The sequence below is a fragment of the Nanorana parkeri genome, unplaced genomic scaffold, assembly GCF_000935625.1.
Source record: "Nanorana parkeri isolate BGI_ZX_2015 unplaced genomic scaffold, ASM93562v1 scaffold25, whole genome shotgun sequence".
In the NCBI taxonomy this organism is placed as follows: Eukaryota; Metazoa; Chordata; class Amphibia; order Anura; family Dicroglossidae; genus Nanorana; species Nanorana parkeri.
In genome coordinates, this window is record NW_017306293.1 from 1,383,847 (window position 1) to 1,403,380 (window position 19,534).

At 41.7% G+C, this 19,534-nt stretch overlaps 1 protein-coding gene across 1 annotated transcript in view; it reads right to left on the bottom strand.

Moving 5' to 3' along the window:
• Positions 1–2,364: 2,364 nt before the first annotated feature.
• Positions 2,365–19,534, bottom strand: part of PRDX5 (peroxiredoxin 5) — an 18,323-nt gene continuing 1,153 nt past the window's right edge. The window contains exons 2-6 of the mRNA XM_018565170.1: positions 16,277–16,411; positions 12,312–12,443; positions 9,050–9,088; positions 6,065–6,129; positions 2,365–2,603 (exon numbers count right to left, since the gene is read on the bottom strand). Of these exons, the coding sequence (XP_018420672.1) occupies positions 2,498–2,603; positions 6,065–6,129; positions 9,050–9,088; positions 12,312–12,443; positions 16,277–16,411 (477 nt within the window). The 3' untranslated portion in view covers positions 2,365–2,497. The remainder of the gene's footprint in view (positions 2,604–6,064; positions 6,130–9,049; positions 9,089–12,311; positions 12,444–16,276; positions 16,412–19,534) is intronic.

Here is a 19,534-nt window from a genome sequence, read left to right on the forward strand (position 1 = left end):
TTTATGCAGAAAAAAAAGGCAGCCTCCCACATGGAAGTGTGAGGAAGTATTTATACAGAAGACTTGGATATTGTGGCCAGAATATCTGCCATTAGAATGCAAGAAAGGCTTGCAAAAGCAGAAGCAAAGTGAGCCCAATCTCTGTCATCTGCAGACCTTCTGTGATGAGATGATGCACTCCATTCTCCAGAGGACGTGGGAGTGACTGGTCAATGGAAAAAGCTGCCTACCCTTGGATGAATAAATTAAAAATTATCCTGGGTATCATCAGTTTCCCAGGCATTGAGTCAAGTGTTCCATGCATGCGAATGAACATGAGCATGCGAATGAACATGTGTGTGATGTAAGCCTAGTGGCTTGTAAGAGACCACCATGGCTAAAACACAAGGCTTGTTGAATTTTGTCCAAAAGCTCCAGGGTGTGTGGGTCTGCCCTAGACGTGGAGGAAGTATGTGAGGATTCAGGCTCTAATTGCGAGGTTAGACAAGAATTAAAGAAAGGGTGTCCTTACTGTAAGAGAGTGCCAGGATCTCGTCTACGGTCATTGGTCTGTTCCAAGAGAGCTGGAAGATCATTAGCATAATCAGGATTGTTTTCTGTGTGTTTATGTTTTCCAGTATACACATCTTTACATATAATGTCCAGGCCCAGAAGGAGGCAAGGCCTTGTGTACTCATAAACCCAAGCAGCTAGTGCTGATAAGATTAACAGGCAGCCGAAGGTGACAGTCACTACAACAGTGTCCACACCCCGTGGGCAGCATTATAACTCACACATCATAGACTATTCTACATTCCTGTGTCGAAATAGAAATAACCCATTGAAGCTGCCGATAGTTTGGAACCTGTGCCAAGAGAAATACAGAAGCTGGCACCTCCAAAATGCAGCTAATAAGGTCAAAGGAAAACTCATGATCTGCATGCTTAGTCCAGGTTAGTGAAGCCTTTGGATCAAAAGAACAGCCAGGAATCTAGTATATTAAATTATGAGACTCCAGCGGTGCGGCGGCTCTCCTATCCAGCGCTGACTGCTCGGTCTCTCCGATCCATCGGTGTCTGCATGCGGGTGCACGTGTCCATACACTTACCTTGCGTCTCTGCTCGTCTCCCGGCCGAGAATCCGAACTGCGCATGCCCCAAGATGCTCTGCGGCCACCCGAACAGTTTTGTTTTCTCGGGCGGGAGCGCGCAAAGAAAAGAAAAAGGTACGTTTAAACCGCTGTTTTAGCGTTTTTGTTTTAAACTGTTTGCCTATATCTACTGCTTGATAGCAGTAGATATAGGCAAAAAAAGGGAGGAGGGTTTAGAACCCCTTTAAAGTAACCTTTTGAGGGAAACATGCGGACTGCCTTTGCGGACATCTCTTTCTGAAAGTGCTAGTTAGCTGGCTGTCATGCTGACCCTTTGTATTTGATACAGAGTCACCAACCTGTTATAAGTATGCAGATGAGGACTTCTGACTTGATGAAAATATTTATAGAACTCAAAGTAAACTCCTGCCAGTAAGGCTAGGTTCAGATCTGAGTAATCCTAGGACGCACAGGTGCAGTGCACAATTGCACACAGCGATCAGCAAAAAAAAAAAAAAAGTACAAGTACCTTTTTCTTGCAAAACATTACATGCAGCTTTTTTTTTAGCCGCAATTGTGCTCAGTTACACAGACGATATGACAGCAGGAAACCGCGCGATCTGCTTGGCGAGACTGGGGTGCCATTAGAAAATAATGGCACACCAAGCGCGATTGACAGTGGTGGGCGATTCCGTAACCGCACAGCCATCCATGTGGTTTTGTGCACGATTGCTGCGTGGTCAAGGATCGCCCTGGTGTGAACCTAGCCTCAGTTATACACACACAGCTAAATTTGTTTGGAAAACGGTTTACATGCTAAATTAAGTCTGTTCAACTCATGTGATACATGCACCCTTGCCACACTGCAAAGTCAGGCATGTGACCTTACTTTTCTCTATTAAAGTTTAACAATATAAACTTGGTCACTTCCTTCCCACAGCCTCTTGGCTGGGCAGTGCAGGGGCATCGCCATGCTGATGAGTCATCTCCCTGCTGTGCTTTCCTATAAGCAAAATCCCGATCCCCTAAACAAACTGTTAGCAATTTACACATACAAGATACACTTTATTTTGCCTTTCAAGGTTCTCTTTTTTACACATTTTTCTGGCGCACCTTTGCCCTCTTTCACTGCTGAACTTTCTCAAACTGTACTGCGTTCAGTGCTAGAATGTTAAATAAAAAAAAAAAAAAAAAGGGACATACCCATGTTTCCAGAAATGCATCCAGATCTGCTCTGGAGACGGTGTGAACAAGCCCCAACCCATTTAAAATAAGGACAAATAAAACAGCTTAGCGCAGGAGAAATATTTGCTATTGCCTTTAATACATAATTGTTGGATATTATACAACCAGTCCTGATACTAAGTTCTTTGCAGTGTTATACTTCTACAAACAAATGACATTTCCATGAATATGTACATTTCCAGTTTAGAGTTGAGACAATATGTTTCCAGCCAGACTGCAGGTCAGACCAGTGCCATCTTCCTCCACGTTAATAGCTTTCACCTTCCCACAATCAACTATCAGGGAAAACCTGTAGGGGAAAAAGAAAAAGAAAAAAAAAAAATGAACTGTAAACTTGAATGAGCAAGGCCATTCACCATGCTAACACCATTTCTCTTGGTCTGCCTTAAAGCAGCACTAGCATCAGATATTTTATGGTCCTTGCTGCTCCTACATTGTAGGTGAGGATGTTGAGGGCGTACCTGGAAGAGAAGATGACCGGGGTGCCAACTGCAACAGGACCATGGATTAAAGGTATTAACTCTCCATGAGATCCCTCCATAGACAGAGCATTATATTCTGAATATGCTAGGGGAAGGCAAGCATTATCTCTACAAGATCACAGCACTCCTTAGAATGCCCTCCTTTGCTTAGGCATCATCCAGTGTCAGTAACTACTTTCTAGACTAAAGCCAGCCATACACTATGTAACGTTGAGCCTGTCCTTGACTTGGTAAACGTATGCTAGTGAGATCTGACCCGTTTACTTTTTTTTTTTTTTTTTTTAACACACACTGCAACATAAATCATTATTAAAGGATAACTACACCCAAGAACAAAAAAAAAAAAAAATTGATATAGTGCACCTTACCAGTCCTTTTATTTGGAGACCGAATCAATTTTTTATTTTTGTGTGTCAGGCTAACAGAAATGCAGTTTCCTTTTCACTTCTTGTGAGATAAACTGGAAGCACAAACAATGTAATTTTCCTTCTGTAAAACGAATAATCCCATCACCCCCAATGTAATGGAGATGAACAAAAGGCAGACATGGTTGAAGAAACCATGGCTCCCTCCATACAGTGAAGGGGTAAGTCCAGCCACCCAGGGCAGGAAGTCTGTTATTTGCAGGCTTCACAGGTGAAAATGAAATTAAATGAAGCCTGGAATAAGAAAATGAATGCAGCCACCTTATAAAGGACTGGTAAACCGATATATTAAAGGTTTGTTTTTAAATACGCTTAAAAGGTTTCCTATAGTCGCCTAGAAAAATGCAATAGGTCATTTCTCAGAAACACAACCGCAAGTGAGAAAATCTCTCCAAAATGAGAAAACTCCTCTCTTAGCCTTGGGCTACATGACGATTAAATCTCATTTCCTACTAAAGTAGGGTATAGGTCAGAATTTTGAATGAGCGAAAAATCGATTTTGAAACGTTTGTTTGACTTTCTAATAGTTGATAGGAATTAAATCGATGACTGATGAAAAAATTAGAAGGGAGCATGTTGGAAAATTTTTCTTGATCGAACAAAATTCTTAGTGAATGTGGTTTTAATTCGGGAAAGTTAATTCACTTTAAAATCGAATGGTAAACCAAAACGAAAATCAAATTAAATTCTCCAAAGACAAATCACCAGGTCCCTAATGGCATTATCGATCATTCAAATGTTCGTACAAAAAAATCTACCCGTGTATACCCTATTAAGAGATTTAACTTTTTGTTGGCAGTTCTCATTAGCATCACATTGATTTCAGTGTGTTACAAACGATGGCCAACAAGCAGTTTATTTTCTCATTAGCACAGAGATTTAATCACCAGTGTAGTCCTACCCTCAGATAGCTGTACCATAACAGGTTCCCTTTTGAAGAATTACACTTTCATTTTATTCCAATGATAACTCAAAATTGTGGATTTTCCCCTGCTTTCAGCCAATGTTCAGTAAGAGAGGGTGAATCTCCACAGCAGAGACTTTGAAGAAGTTCTAACCATTCCCTACTTTATTCTAAATGGCCTTAGATATTAACAGGGATATTCATCAAAGGGTGAAGAGTTTAGAGAAATCTAGGCCAAAATAGACAATTCAGAAACATTCTCCAATTCAGCTCACTTTCCAGTACAGCTATGTTGTCCTAGATTGTTCACTTCTCCTGACTTCTCCAAACTCTTCACCCTTTAGGTAAATAGACCTATAAATGTTGCAGCATTTTGTCCCTCTGTAACTCATGCAGTAGCGCGAAGAACGGCAGAAAGTGGACCGTAGTTTGCTGCAACAATGTCAACACTTTAACAGGATTGAGCCAAGAAGGGACAGATGTGCGCAGAAGTGCAGGCAATGGTACCAAGAGCACTAAGCAAGATACCTTCACTGGACTTTCAGGGACTGGCTATACACTTACTCCACTAGGCACCTGGCATTTCACTAGGCTATCCAGAATGGGGTACATGTATATTCTGATTTGGGTCTGCTACCATGATTTGACTGTATAGTTTTACTACCAAGCCATTGCAGACTGACTTTATAAAAATAGGGTTGGATCGTGTGGTCTGCCGATTTGTCCTGCTGTTCTTTCCTGTCCCAAAGTCTGTAGAGATTGTTGTTCGTAATCACAATGCAATGTCCTAAAGGCAATGTTAACCTACATTTCAGTTTGAAACTATTCTCCTGAAGTGCCGAGAACATGCTGGTTGCACATTAACAATTGGGAACCACTTACTTATTCCTGATCCGATCCAACCAAACTGATCACATGAATTGGCAACAAAAACAAAACTGCCACAATGCAGATGTTAAAGTTATATTCAGACAGTAAATAAAAAAAATAAAATAATTTTAAACTCTAAAAAGAAAATATAGGCTGTTAAGTGTGAATTGGGATTGGCATCTACAGATATGTATTATCCACAGATAATAGTCGGCCGAACTGCTGGAATGCAGGACAGTAACGAGTTGGCTCTCGCCTACCTAATTATTTGCCAACTAATTATTAAAAAAAAACAACAAAAACCCATACATATTTTATAAAAACAGTCCAGGGAGAGTAAACAGCAATCCATCAGATTGGTCTGGCTTTATTAAAGCTGACTTTCCATGAAAATAGGAGGTATGATTTACTGACTGTCCTACTAGTAAAAAAAATACTAACCTCACACCTGGCCTTAGTGCATTCTGCCAGGAATTTTAGCATCCAGCTATCCCAGGAGGGAGTAATGTGTGATGGTGATGTTACCTGTGGCTCCCGGAATCATTGGAAGCTAAGGCCAAGCTATTTTCACAAGCATTTTTAAGCAATATGTATTTTAAATGGCACCACCACCTAGTATACATAAAGTATAGATGCGAATGTGTTGTGCTACTTAAAATGGCGCACATTAAACTGGCCCTTTAACTTGTGTGAGAACAACATGTGAAGTTGTCACAAACTGAATTCTTAGATCAGCTTACTGAAAAACACTGACAGTGTGGAACTGAGCCACCTTCTTGATACAAATGGACAAAGAAAAAAAAAACTTTTACAGGTCTTTTCACAAAAGGGTGAAGAGTTTGGAGAAGGCAGGAGAAGTGAACAATCTAGCGGATTTGGAAAATGTCTCCAGTTCAGCTATGTTGTCCTAGATTGTCCACTTCTCCTGCCTTCTCCAAACTCGTCACCCTTTTGTGAATAACCCTGTTAGTATTATTCTGAATGTATATGTGCAGCTCTATAGTAAGAATGCAATGGGAACTAGGTTAAGCCAGCAAAGGAAGGACTGCATTAGGCGGCAAGGACTTACCTTTGGCACCTTTGGGTCCCAAAGAGAGCGAGCAGCTCTTCTTTGTTCAATCCTAATCCAGCAGCCTGAAGTAAATATATATATATATAGTTAGACAGCATCAAGCTATACCAGCTTAAAAAGGTAACAAAGTGTTTACGTAAATTTTATTTTAATTTTTTTTTTTTCTAGGCTTTTAAACTTTTGTTTTATATTGCTGCATCTATACAGACACACATACGTTTAGAGGCATAATTTACCTTTCTTACCATGTTTCATGTTACACCAACATTTAGAGTATAACTTGAAACTTAGTCAGATTGTAACCCCCACTTCCCTGAATTGCGGTGGATCTTCTCCCCACAGGACAGTGTACATTTTTTATTTTTGGTACGGCTCTGTCCACAAAGCTGCATCACTGCAGCAGAAGGACTTGTAGTTCTCCATGGAATACAAGTGTGGTGACATTACCACACTTTTAGTCCATTGACACTCCCACCCACCAAAGTTACTGCAGAGCAATGCATTCCATTGATCATGGTTGCAATGCTTTACTGCAAAAACATAATAAATGCACATTTTTGTGCATTTATTTTTTTTTAAAAGGTGGAATTTCCCTTTAAGGCTTAGCAAAGGATTCTCAGAGCTCGATGGGCTATCTAAAAGAGACAACACAACAGATGAGGATCCATTTGCCTGATGGAAATCTTGTACTAAGCCCCCTCACTGATGTTAAAGCAGAACTCTGGGCACATCAATTCCTAAACCTTGCAGTGGGGCTACCCGTGCACTGCAAGGGTTAACTGCTTGTTTTGTCTTAGAAGCTAAAATAACAAAGTTATACTCACCTGAACCACGATCCCAGCTGGCTCCTACATCACTCCCTGCCCCGTGAATGTGATGACTCACAGAACCTTAGATCGCTTGAGCAGAGGGGGAGTGAGGCTAAAGGGTTTAAGATTTGATCTGCCCGGAGTTTTGCTTTAAGACTCATTGGATTCTTTCAACGCAACTGAGAGTGATAGGGCTCTAGTCTCCTTCTCACATGTGGAGCATTCTATTTGCTTGTTGGATAGGAGACTAAAAAAAAATATTATCACTTGTGGATATTTGGAGTGCTACATATGCCCCAAAAAACTTTATCGGAGTACACAGGCTTGTGTAGCATGTCCTGTCCATGTCCCCAGCTGCCGCTCCACTTTACCACCCCCTGCATTGGACAACCAGGATTTGCTGTGCAAATACAACAGCTATTGCTGGGCAAAAAAAACGGACCTAGTGCTCATAAGGGATTCAGAGATACAAAATAACAAAGTTACTATGTATTCCATCTGAAAAAAAAATACAAAGTATTGCATTTACTCTATTCCATTAGCCCCGGTTCATGCCTAGGCGGCACCATTTTTACGTGTTTATACACGCGTTAGCAGCATGCGGTTATTTGCGCACATTTGTATATGCATTTTAACACGCGTACATGAAGGCGCCTGTGTTTTGATTGGCAGCTCATAAACCATTGTAAGCAATGGAAGAACGTGCGTATAAACGTGCAAAAACACTCACAAAAATGTGTAACATGCTTCTGTTGCGCGTTTTTGGCCATTTACAATAAAGTCTATGGGGAGGAAAAGCGCTTTAACTGCCCAAAGAAGCTCCTGTATCTTTTCAGGCGTCTGGCATTTTCCTGCTAGGCATTTTTCTGCTTAGTTGTGAACTAGGGCCATTGAAAATCAGGGGATTTCTTGATTTCAGGGGATTTCGAACTGCTCAAAAACACCTAGGTGTGAACCAGGGTTTAATCTCCAAATCAAAGAGGTGAGCTTCGATCAGCATATCGTGTCAGTTAAAGCAACCTGACAAATAAATAGTCTTCTTATTCAATCCCTTATAAAACCAATCTTCCTGCTGTTTTTTGTTTTTGTTTATTTCTGCTTTTCTAACCATTAATATTTAAAATTACATTAAAGTCTTTTTTTTACATATATCTACTGCTAGCTAGCAGTAGATATATGCAAAAACGTTTTAAAAAAATAAAAAAGTTGCCAAAACGGTCTCCGCCGCTCGCTCCTGGCTGTAGTATCCAGCTTCTCAAGCTGGCCATGCAGGAGGATGTGTGCGGGCTCATGACCAGTGGAGATCACCGGCGGGGAGAGGAGAGACACAGTGTAAGTCAATGCATGCAACCGTGAGCGTGCATATTGGACAGACTCCGTGGGACAGGAAGAGACAGCAGTATGCACTGGATTAAGGACTGGCACAAGCGCTGGAGAGACTGCTGAAAACTACTGGAAGGAAGATGTTCAGATCAAGAGGCATCATTTAAGTTAAGTCCCGTGGATGGGGGGGGGAGGGGCTTTAATGTCACTTTAAACATGTTTTTATTTATTTTTTATTGTTTTTTTTGCATTTATTTCATTTGTAGATATATTTTCAATGGCTTTGTAATATAATAATTTTAGGCTCCATTGATACTGCTGCATTGCTCTAAAAAGGCACAGTATCTGTGCATTTAGCGCACACTATTGCACAACAAGTTAGGTGCGCTGGTGTGTGGTCATACATTCTGACGCATTCCTATTTTTTCCACTGCACGACAATGCAATGCAAGGTACTACATTACCACATGTTGCAGTGCACACAAAGCATGCCCACTGGAAGGTATGTTTGGGTGCCATTCAAAATGAATAGTAACACAACACACCAGCGCACCTAATGTGCAGTGCACTGCGTTGTGAGACACTGTACGCTAAACACACGGATATCATCTATTTAGCGCAACGCAGCCACTAATGAAACTTGACTGTGACCACTTCTTAATTGTGTGTCTGGTTAGAGTAAAAATCTTTCTCATCTTCAGTATTCAATTACAGGTTGGTGGGTCACAAATACACGGGAAAGCTGTTGTATATACTTTGCTATATGGGAGGCAGTCTGATTTGTGTCGGTGTCACAAATTGTTTGAGACATGTCCCCCAGAGTATTGCTGCTATGATACACTGCAATTACCTTGACAAAGTCCCCAGTGGGATCAGCCAACATCCGCACCTACAGAAACATAAACACAGTAAAACAACCGATGAGACATAAAAATACTCGACATTAAAAAAAAATAAAAAATACCCTAACAAAAATGTTTTCCTGCTTTTGAATAAAACACAAACACAAACAAACCTGCTGCAAGTACACAGGAGGGGTCTGCAGCACCCTTTAAACTGTATCTATGGAAAAAAACAACCTAAAAAGATATACTTCTATATTGAATTTCCATACATTCTACCTCACTCCTAATAACTAGGGGTGCACCGATACCGACACTAGTATTGGTATCGGTGCCCATGCTGAGTATTTGGCAGAGTACTCTTACTCGCCCAAACGCTTCGATGCCTAGCCCAATCTTTCCGGTATCAGGAAGCCGCCTCCATGCTCTCTCCTCACTTGTGAGGAGAGAGCATGGAGCAGACTTCCCGGCCAATCAGGAAGCCGGACAGCGTGTCCCGGCTTCCTGATTGGTCGGAAGCTGGACAACCAGGAAGCGAGTCGCCATGTAATGACACGGCGCCCGGCTTTCTGATTGATCGGGAAGCCGGCCTCATCACCCCTGATCACCTCATGACCAGGGAGCATGGAGCCAGCTTCCCGGCCAATCAGGAAGCCGGACAGCGTGTCCCGGCTTCCTGATTGGTCGGAAGCTGGACAACCAGGAAGCGAGTCGCCATGTAATGACACGGCGCCCGGCTTTCTGATTGATCGGGAAGCCGGCCTCATCACCCCTGATCACCTCATGACCAGGGAGCATGGAGCCAGCTTCCCGGCCAATCAGGAAGTCGGGCGCCGCGACATTACACAGTGCCGTGGCTGCAGTGCCATTAACTTCAATGCACCACCATGCCCCTTCGCTCCAGAATGCAGGGGGAAGTTTTGTGAGCGATTGCAGTGCGTTCCAGCAGCTACCGCTTTGGAACGCACCGCAAAAAATAAAGCAAACAGCGACTTGCTTGCAACAAACAAAACACTTTTCTTCCAGCAGTTTGTACAAATGACGTCCTTCCATGATTTTCTCAGACTTGGAAACAAGCCATTTTCATTACTCTGAGTCCTTATCTAGTTCTGTCAGTCTTCACATCTTTCTAGTTCTTTTAGGGCCCAGTCACACCACCTCCAGACCAGACCAGATGGTTTACGGACCCAAAATGCCTCCTAGTGTATCCCTATGCTATTTCCGGCCTCTGTTCACACCAGCGCAGTCCGTTCCAGACCAGACCAGAAAAATACTGCGTGTCTCATTTAGTCTGGTCTGGAATGCACTGGAACTGCGGGCAGGTTCACACCATTTTCCAGACCAGATCTGGACTAGATCTGGTCCTGAAAATGGTGTGAAGCTGCCCTTAACAATGGTTATGTACATGCAGGGCGCTTCCCATTTAAATGGTTACTTAAAAAAGTGTCATCTTACTACAATAAATAAATAATGGCGTACCTAGACATAAATGTGTCAGCAAAGCATCCAAGCTGTGAGCTGATAGCAGCATTAGACAAGACAATCCTGCCCTGCTTTTCCAGCTTACGTTGGTTACACAAGAAAGTCTGGAAGCCAGCCAATGCCTGGGGTTACACAACAGACCGCGCCTTCCTCGGCACAAAATCTACCCTTGTGCTTTCCACATTACAAAAAACAAATCTCAAGCACGCAATGGGATACAAACTTTCTGCATATATCTGAGCTTACATAAAGGTCAGTATATAATACAGGAGATGAGGAAATGGTAAAGAAATTAAAACCATTGGCTTTACATGCTACAAATGTAACAAAGTTGAATTTCTGAATGACCAAAAGGATTCCATCTAATATTTTTCTAGTGCATGCTAAAAAGGTAAACATTTGAGGAGTTGCTATGAGCAACACAGACACATGTACCTCCAATTTCTTTGCAGGAAACAGATTCACTTGTGGAAAAATGAGTCAACAAACATGTGTAAAACCATTGCAGAACGCTGTGCCCACAGGAAAGGTGTGTGGAAATGTGTCACAGTGGCTCACTGGTTAGTACTTCTCCTTTGCAACACAGGGTCCTTAGTTCAACTAGGACATTATCTACATGGAGTTTGCATGTTCTCCCCTGTGCTTGCATGGGTTTTCTCCAGGCACCCTGGTTTCCTTCCACACTTCAAAGAAAATACTGGTAGGTTATTTGGCTGCTGCCTAAATTGGTCCTAGTATGGGTAGATAGGAGATAGGGACCTTAGATTGTAAGCTCCTTGAGGGCAGGGACTGATGTAAATGAATACTATGGAAAGTGCTGTGTACATTGACGGCGCTATATAAACCCCTGTAATAATTATATGCCACAAAACTTTTATGTATAGTTCTGGGAAGCACATCGACTAAAACATTGTTCCAATTGTTGACATAAGGGGTCAGTTCACTGTCCTCAAGACTGTGGTCAGTGAGAGTAGAAAATGCCCCGGTATCAGTGCAAACAATGCCCCAGGTTCAGTGGGGATTAAAAAAAAAATGGCCTACCTCCTGTAGTCAGTGGAGGGAGGAATAATGACTCATTGTTTGCGTCAGTGGAAGCAAAAGGGCTCCATCATTAGTACCAGTAGAAGGAATTGTGCCCTATATCTGGAGTCAATTGGAGAAATATCACCCAATCAATGGATTTCAGTGGGAGGTATTCTGCCCCATTGTTAGGCCCCACTGTTGGTGTCAGAGGAAGGAATGCTGCCCCATTGTTGGGGTCAATAGTGCCCCAAGGGCCAGTTAAATGCAAGCAAAGGGCCGTATTCACCCCACTGGCCCCAGACTGGAGACCACTGGTTTACATCATACCGTTTTGAAAATACTGCTATTTTCAAAAAGCATTAAAAAAGACCATAGTTTCTTTTTAGCCCTCGTTCACACCTGAACGTTTTGTAGCGCGTTCTACGCTCGAAGAACGCTCTACAAAACGCTCAAAAATATAAATTGCATTGGAGTCAATGGACTCGTTCCCACCTTGCCGTATTTCCGCCTGTCCCGAACGCGCTACAAAACGGCCCACGCCTGAAAAGGTCCCGGGACTACTTTGGGCCGTTTTGTAGGGCGCTTTCCATTGGGATACTGCCAAGTAGCCTTTGGAATCGCGTGACGGGCGCGCAACTTTTTTACCGCCAATCGCGCTAAAAAAAAACGTGCGACAGACGCGCATATTACAATACGCCTAGGTGTGAATGGGGGCTAAGAGTAGTATCTCCCTTGACTGATATCTGAGTAATTCCATATTTATACCTTTCCTTCTGCATTGTGGGCATTTCCCCACTCCTTCATAACAAAGGGATCATTGACAGAGATACAAGCAATGACTTTCACCCCACGCGTTTTCAGGTCCTCGGCTTGACTCACGTATCCAGGCAAATGTGTCTGTGGGCGACAGATAAGTGACAATGACTAAACAAAGCAATACTTGCCAGGTGTGAAGCTACCAAGATTAACAATGTAACAGAAAACTTGGAAACCCACTAAGTGAAGCCGATTTACTAAAAGGATTACAAAATAAAATTCACTTCAAATATCCAATCATGTCGAAAGAAAATTCCCATTTACTTATTTCATCTACACATGATTGGATCATTGAAGTGAAAATGTACATAACTTATTGAGTGAACATTCTCAAATTCTTTAGTAAACCAGCCTCAAACTCTGCTTTACATTAGGTAGGAATTATGCATTGCAGGAAACAGCAGTATAGTGTTAGAAGTATTTTAAATCATGTGGTGATACAGCAAAGAGAACTAGGAATACTTAACACATTTTTCTGACAATCAGTCTGCGACAGTCCCCAATGGACATCCTCTCCCCCCGGAGGGTGAGGCGCTTCCTGGCGCACCATAAAGCGTCCTTGAAGCAACACATCACCCGCCAGGCGCCTCCGATCTCCTCTTCTGTAAAAGCGTCACAAAAAACAGTCCATACATCACCCAGAAGTGAGTAATCGCTGTCAGCGGCACAAAGTCCAGAGCCCTCAACAGAACAATGCCAGAAGAGATGCAGGGCCGTCTCCTCTTCGGTGATGCAAAAGGGGCAATGCCTGTATCCGCACAGGTTCCTGGCAAGCATAAAAGTTCTTACTGGCAACCCACCCTGGATCGCCATCCACTCCAGATCTTTGTGCCTGTTGGTGAGTCTCTTGGATGAGACACTGCGCCAGACAAATTTGCAAGTGTCCAGAGGGAGGCCCGGAAGAGTCCCAACAGTGTCCTTACAGCTGATGAGCTTGTAAATCGTCTTTGAACACATTATATACCCAAACACAAGGTCAGCTTATTAAATAGTGCCCCCTCATGCCAAAACATTGTATTCCACATTAAAAAAAAAAAAAAAAAAACCTATGGAGAAATGAGAAAAAATACATACTCTATCCCTGGACACACAGAGTATCCCAAATCAAGAAAAGAAGCTTCAGCACAATGCAGGAGAGTGTCTTCTGATGAATTCTGGGATTCTAAGCATTCCCAGGATCTCGCTAATAAGGACAGCAATTTTACCCTCACCTAGGGGCTGCAGGTGGAACCCTAGTGTAAGGTATGCAAATTTGTATTTCTTTTTTGCTTTAGAAGTTTTGACAGGGGAAGAGGTGAAGACACTATTCAATAAGCAGACCTTACATTTGGGCCCAAGGTCTACTTTAAAAGGAAGCCTGCCAAAAGAGAAAGAAGGAGTCTTCCACTTCTGAAAATTCTAGTTACCAGGCTGTCATGCAGATGGAACTTTAATACCCCAAATCACAGAGCCATAATAACTATACAAATAAAGGATTCCTAACTTTTCTCATGGGCAAATGTGCTTCAGGTTATTATGGAAGCCAGTAAGTCAGCAGAACATCAGTAATCAAGCATTGCAGGTAAAAATAAATAAGGAACCCTATAGTTTTAGGTTTACAGCTATATGAGAAAGCCAAATAACGGGATGTGAAACGTGACTGCATCTACAAGTTATTTTATTCATATAATAGTGAAATCTCCACAATGTCCTCTAGACCTCTATAGTATAAAAGGTAATTCACACCTCTTAATGTCCCTGAAGGAGCAGGTACTGATGTGAATCTCCAGGTTCAGATTCTGGAAGAAAACCCAATGAGCCACTGAAAACCCTTCAAACAGGAAAAATTAGTAAGCACCATGAAGAAAGAGCCCTGATGGAATCTGAACCAAGATTCCCAGCACTGCAAACAAGACCAATACAATAAAGTGTTTATTATGAAACAGTTTCATCAGGGGTGAATGTTCAGCCTTCCTACCACCTACGCCATGTTTCTCCAAAGGATAACTTATATATATATATATATATAAATCACACATTTTGGAACATAAATGTAACACTTAAGCCTTGGTGTGATGTCCGTTAGGTCCAACCTTCAAATGCTCTTTACAATTTTATCTGTTATAAAGATTATAAAATAGCTTTCTACATTTATGTGGCAACTAAAACCACTGGACAGAGTAAGATGTTCACAAAATTCTTACCATATTTCCTATTACAAAAGACTTCCATGTGATGACAGCACTGTAGACAGGACAATTCTGAGGGACATTTTCATGGTACCCAACAGGTCAATTCCATATTTAGTCTTATTTTACAAAGAATACGCAGAGCATACCACTATTTGATATGAAGCCTTACAACCTCTCTTGTTATCTTCCGCAAGCATCAAAGCTATTAATTACAGTCATTATTTTGGATGATTACATGAATTAAAGATGCTAATCTCCAAGTCATATAATCCTCTAATAATTAAAATGACTATAATTACAGACACTGAACCTGTCAGATATCTCTACCATGCACCATCATTCTTTTTCAATTAGCACTGTGAGGAGGAAAGCACTAGGCATAGAGAAGTTACCCAGAGAAAATAATTAAGAGGTCGCTTTACAGAAGGCGGCAGTTACGAGATGGATTCCGATTGGTTACTAGTTGTACCGCACTTTTCACCTACCACCGATTGTTGCCCTGTTAGAATAACATTTTTTGCATGTCTGAACTTAATGCCCATTAAGTAGCTCCCCCTTTTCTATAACACGGCTCTAATGCTGATTAGGTCTAGGAGCTATAATAGAGAAACATACTTTCCTTATTCCTCACTCCCTCTGGAAGCCTGGACTCTCCTTTGCTCCCAAAGTATGTGCAGGCCCTCTCAGGTACAGCACAGGACTGCTGGTTATGCATTGTACATCACTATGCTGATGACCAGGAAGGCACACGACTGGCATAGAGAAGCGGCTTTGTGGGTCTGGTTGTCCAACAGGGAGGAAGCTTGTGGGACTGAGGAATAAATTGAAGTGCATCTAAACCCCAAATTAAAAATGGAATACATTGCAGTTTACCGATACTTAAATGTGACGGACTCATTATTTTTTTTAAGGCTTTTTCCTTTATTTTCACCTGGTGATCCGGGCAGTAACACACTTCATGTCTTAGTGTGTCTTACTCTATGGCGGACCACCCTTAAGCATTGTTACCCTATGGAATTGGTTATGCTAGACTGACTAGAAGATTTAGATATATTAATGTAAGGCGACTGAGATTCACCTTTAATGAACCTTTGTTTTAAAGGACACCTAACACAGCCATCATTGACTATCACTTTTGCGTGTTAAAGTAGCATAATTATCCAGCAAGCACATCTTCTGATCTGCATACTTGCTGCAAATAACACAAAGCCTATATGTAATATATATTAGGCCTGACTGTACAGGTTTAAATCAGAAACTATTAGAGCCAGAGGGCAGCCAGACAGCAAGCGAGTTCCATAGGTGTTTATAAATGGCAGTCCCTATATACCCATCATTAACAGGTTTTTAGTTATGCCAATATGACCAAACACACTGATTTGGTATCACTGTGGGCAGTACAATATGAAGCTACAATAGGCATTGAAGAGCAGTAGTTCTTATAGGTCTTGGCTGTTTGCAAATCAAAAGGACTATATTAATTTGCAAGTATATTAAATACTAAACCTTATACCAAACAGAGATGAATCGTTTTAGGTTACTTTAAAAGTATGAAGGATTACTTTGGACAAATTCTATATACTTAGAGAATTTAAACAAGAAATATGCACACTTTATGGATCCCTCCATATATGTCCTATGACAATAAATGCCATATACTACAGGGTTACTTGGTAAAAATGTGTTGTAATAAAGGGCTGCATAATATATTATATTACAAAGACATGACTGCATCCAACCTACCTTGGAACACCCTGGGGTGAAAGCTCCTGGGACACCAAACAGAATCCCCTTCTCACTACCAAACACATCTTTCAGGCTAGTCTTGTTTCCTGGGCCGCCATCAAATACCAGCACTTCAGGAAGTGAATCTCCTACCTGTCAACATATCAGATAACAGCACGGGTCAGATAACTCCAACAAGGTTGCACAAAACATTACTGTAACATCAGCCTGTAAACATGATTTCATTCCACAGCCATTGTTTTGTTAAACTGCCTCAACAACAGGAGTGGCCCAGTGTTTCCTAGAAGACATATTGTCTGGGTTTTCCCATAAAAAGTTTGTAATAATTGCTGCATAATATTTCATCATACCCATCCTGTGTCTTCGCACTGCGTGCACCATAAGAGGATTGTGACCTGTTCATTGATTAATATTAAACTAATTACAGTAGTTACACAAGATATCACAATGATATAATATGGTAGAACAACCATCGAGGATTGTTTTCAATGTTTCCTTGCAATTTTGTCACAATATGTTAAGGAACTAAAAAAGTATTTTTACAAGCCTTATGGAGTATGTATATATAACAAAAATGTGCACAGCTTATGTGTCCATTAAAACTCCATGTACTTTTGTTCTTTGCATGGTAACCAACTGTTTTGAGGGGGCCAAAATGAATGTATGTTCTTAGCGTTACTTCTCTTCTGGTTGAATGTTCTTCAACAGGTATATTAATACAGAAAAATGAATGGGGAAAATACTGCATTATGGCCACTAGAGGGAGCTGAGGATCATAGGAAACAAATACATGTTAGTAAGGAGATACACTGTTACAATTCTAGAGACAGCTGGACGGAATGAGCATATTTGGCTAGGTTCACACCTAGGCGACACCTCACTGCACGGCAATCGTGCACAATTCCGCATGGATTGCCACACGGTCAGGAGTCGCCAAGGTGTTACCCTTCTCTGCAGCTTGGGCGATCTTTGGAATCCTACATCAGCATGAGAATCACTCCTGGATGTAGGAAGCTATTGTCTATAATAATATCTTTGGCGGGGAAGGAAACGATCCTGCATCAATGGATATTTTCTGAACCACCTTCTCTAACTCTCTTTTTGAGTAAGCCGATTGTTTGTATTTCAAAATGATTGGACTGAGACAATGCTCAGTAAGGAGAATCAAACATGTACAGGAATCATTCATTGACTCTTTACCAACAATTACAAAATGAAAACGTATGCAATCTTTTGATTTCCAATGATCCCCCAATAATTTTAGCTTTTGAGGTCAGTTGCTGCAAAAATCGAATGTTTCTTTTTTCCGTTCCTATATCTGTATTTATTTGTGCAGTAAATTGGAATATAGATAAATGTCCTGTTGTATTGATGTTATTTTTGTTACTATCTTCTGTTTTTTATATTGTTGTTGGTCTTTAATAAAAAGAATAAAGAGGCTAAGTTCGCTTTTCTGACCATGTTTCATAATACACCTACAGTATATTCAGGGTGTAACATAAAACATGGTCACATTGCAATCCCCGCACCCCCCTCCTACTTACCTGAATTGCAGGGTTCTTCTCTTTGCAGCCTGGTGTTTAGTTTTTAATTTGATGCGGCTGTGTGTGGCTCCGCCCACACAGCCGCATTATCCATTCACAGATCCTTTGACAGAATATGTGCATGGAGAAACCATCAGCCACCATGGCAAAGGGACTTGTACTTCTCAATGGAATACAAATGTGGTGACATCAAGGACAAAAGGTATGGACATGGACAGGAGGAAGAGTCAGCAGGAGCCAGAGCATTGCACCTGTGATTCACTGATCGCGGTTGCAATGTTTTACTGGCTCCAATGTAAAGAAACATAATAATTCTAATTTTTCTTTTATGCGCATATGATTTCTCTCTAAAAGGTGGAATTACCCTTTAAAAGTGAACCTGTTGCTTTACCCTTGCACTTTAAAGTGGCACTGTCACCTTACCCTGCTTGCTGACACAGCCGATTTCATTGCCGGCTGTGGAGGAGTGACGTGCAGCGAGATAGCACATGTAATACATTACTGTAATATATTGCAGCTTACCAATCCTTAAATATGGTGGCTGCACTAGCTTTCATTTTTAGGCTTTTTTTTACCCTTTATGATCCGGCCAGTAAGTTTATTATATTCCAACTTCCTTTAACAGGCCAAGCTAGAGCAGTGTCAGAGCAGGGTCGGGCAAACTCCGGCCCTCCAGCTGTTGTGGAACTACAAATCCCATGAGGCATTGCAAGATTCTCACAGTCACAGGCATGTCTCCCAGAGACTGATGAATGATGAATGATGGGATTTATAGCGTCACTACAGCTGGAGGGCCGGCGTTTGCCCACCCCTGGGTTGGGATATCAACCGCGGAGCCATTATATTTAAAGTTGATGTAAACCCTAAGGCCTGGTTCACACCTTGGCGTTTTACAGCGCGTTCCTACGCGCTGTAAAACGCTTAACATGTGAAAACCAATGTATGCCTATGGGCGCACATATTTGGTACGCCTAGGTGTGAACCCAGCCTAAATGAAGACATTTAGGGCCCAATCATAGCATGGTGCTTTGCTAACGTGCCGTGTGGTGTCATGAAGAATGAATGGCACCCCAATGCACTCGCAGTCTACTGCCACAAATGCAGCACATGCTTTTTTTGGCCGAAATTCAAGCCATGGGTGACCCTGCATGAACCCCTCCAATCAGCAAAAGATTATTTTTTGATTACATTTTATTGAAGGAGTCTATTCAGCATGGATAGAGATTAAATGGATTTCTCTTGTTCAGCCTGCGGGGCTGAACGAGAGACATTTGAAGAGTGTATGGCCACATTTAGGCTGATACGGTTCTGTGTATCAAAGAATTTTCTGGTTTTTAAAAAAAGACTTATTTTGACCTTTTTCATCCGTTGTTGCTTTTTCATTGACTGCAGCCTCTTTTCAGCCATTTCTGTCTACAAGCTCTCCAGCAATGGTTGCATGGCATTCCTCAGGGCAGTCTTCCCTGAGTAAAGCCATGCAGTGGATCATGCCTCAACAATGAGTGTCAGCACGGCCTCTTCATTTCCACTGAAAGCATGTTTGACAGGGTGACAACACAGGACAACAACCAGAAGACAGGGAAAGAGTGTTGTCACTGCAAAACTATGTCTCTAAAGACCAGGATCACCTTAAAACCTGCAACGTGTCCAGTATTGGGGAAGAGTTCTCTAGTTTAGGAAGTGTTTTCAATCAAGTTAGTAAAAAAAAAAC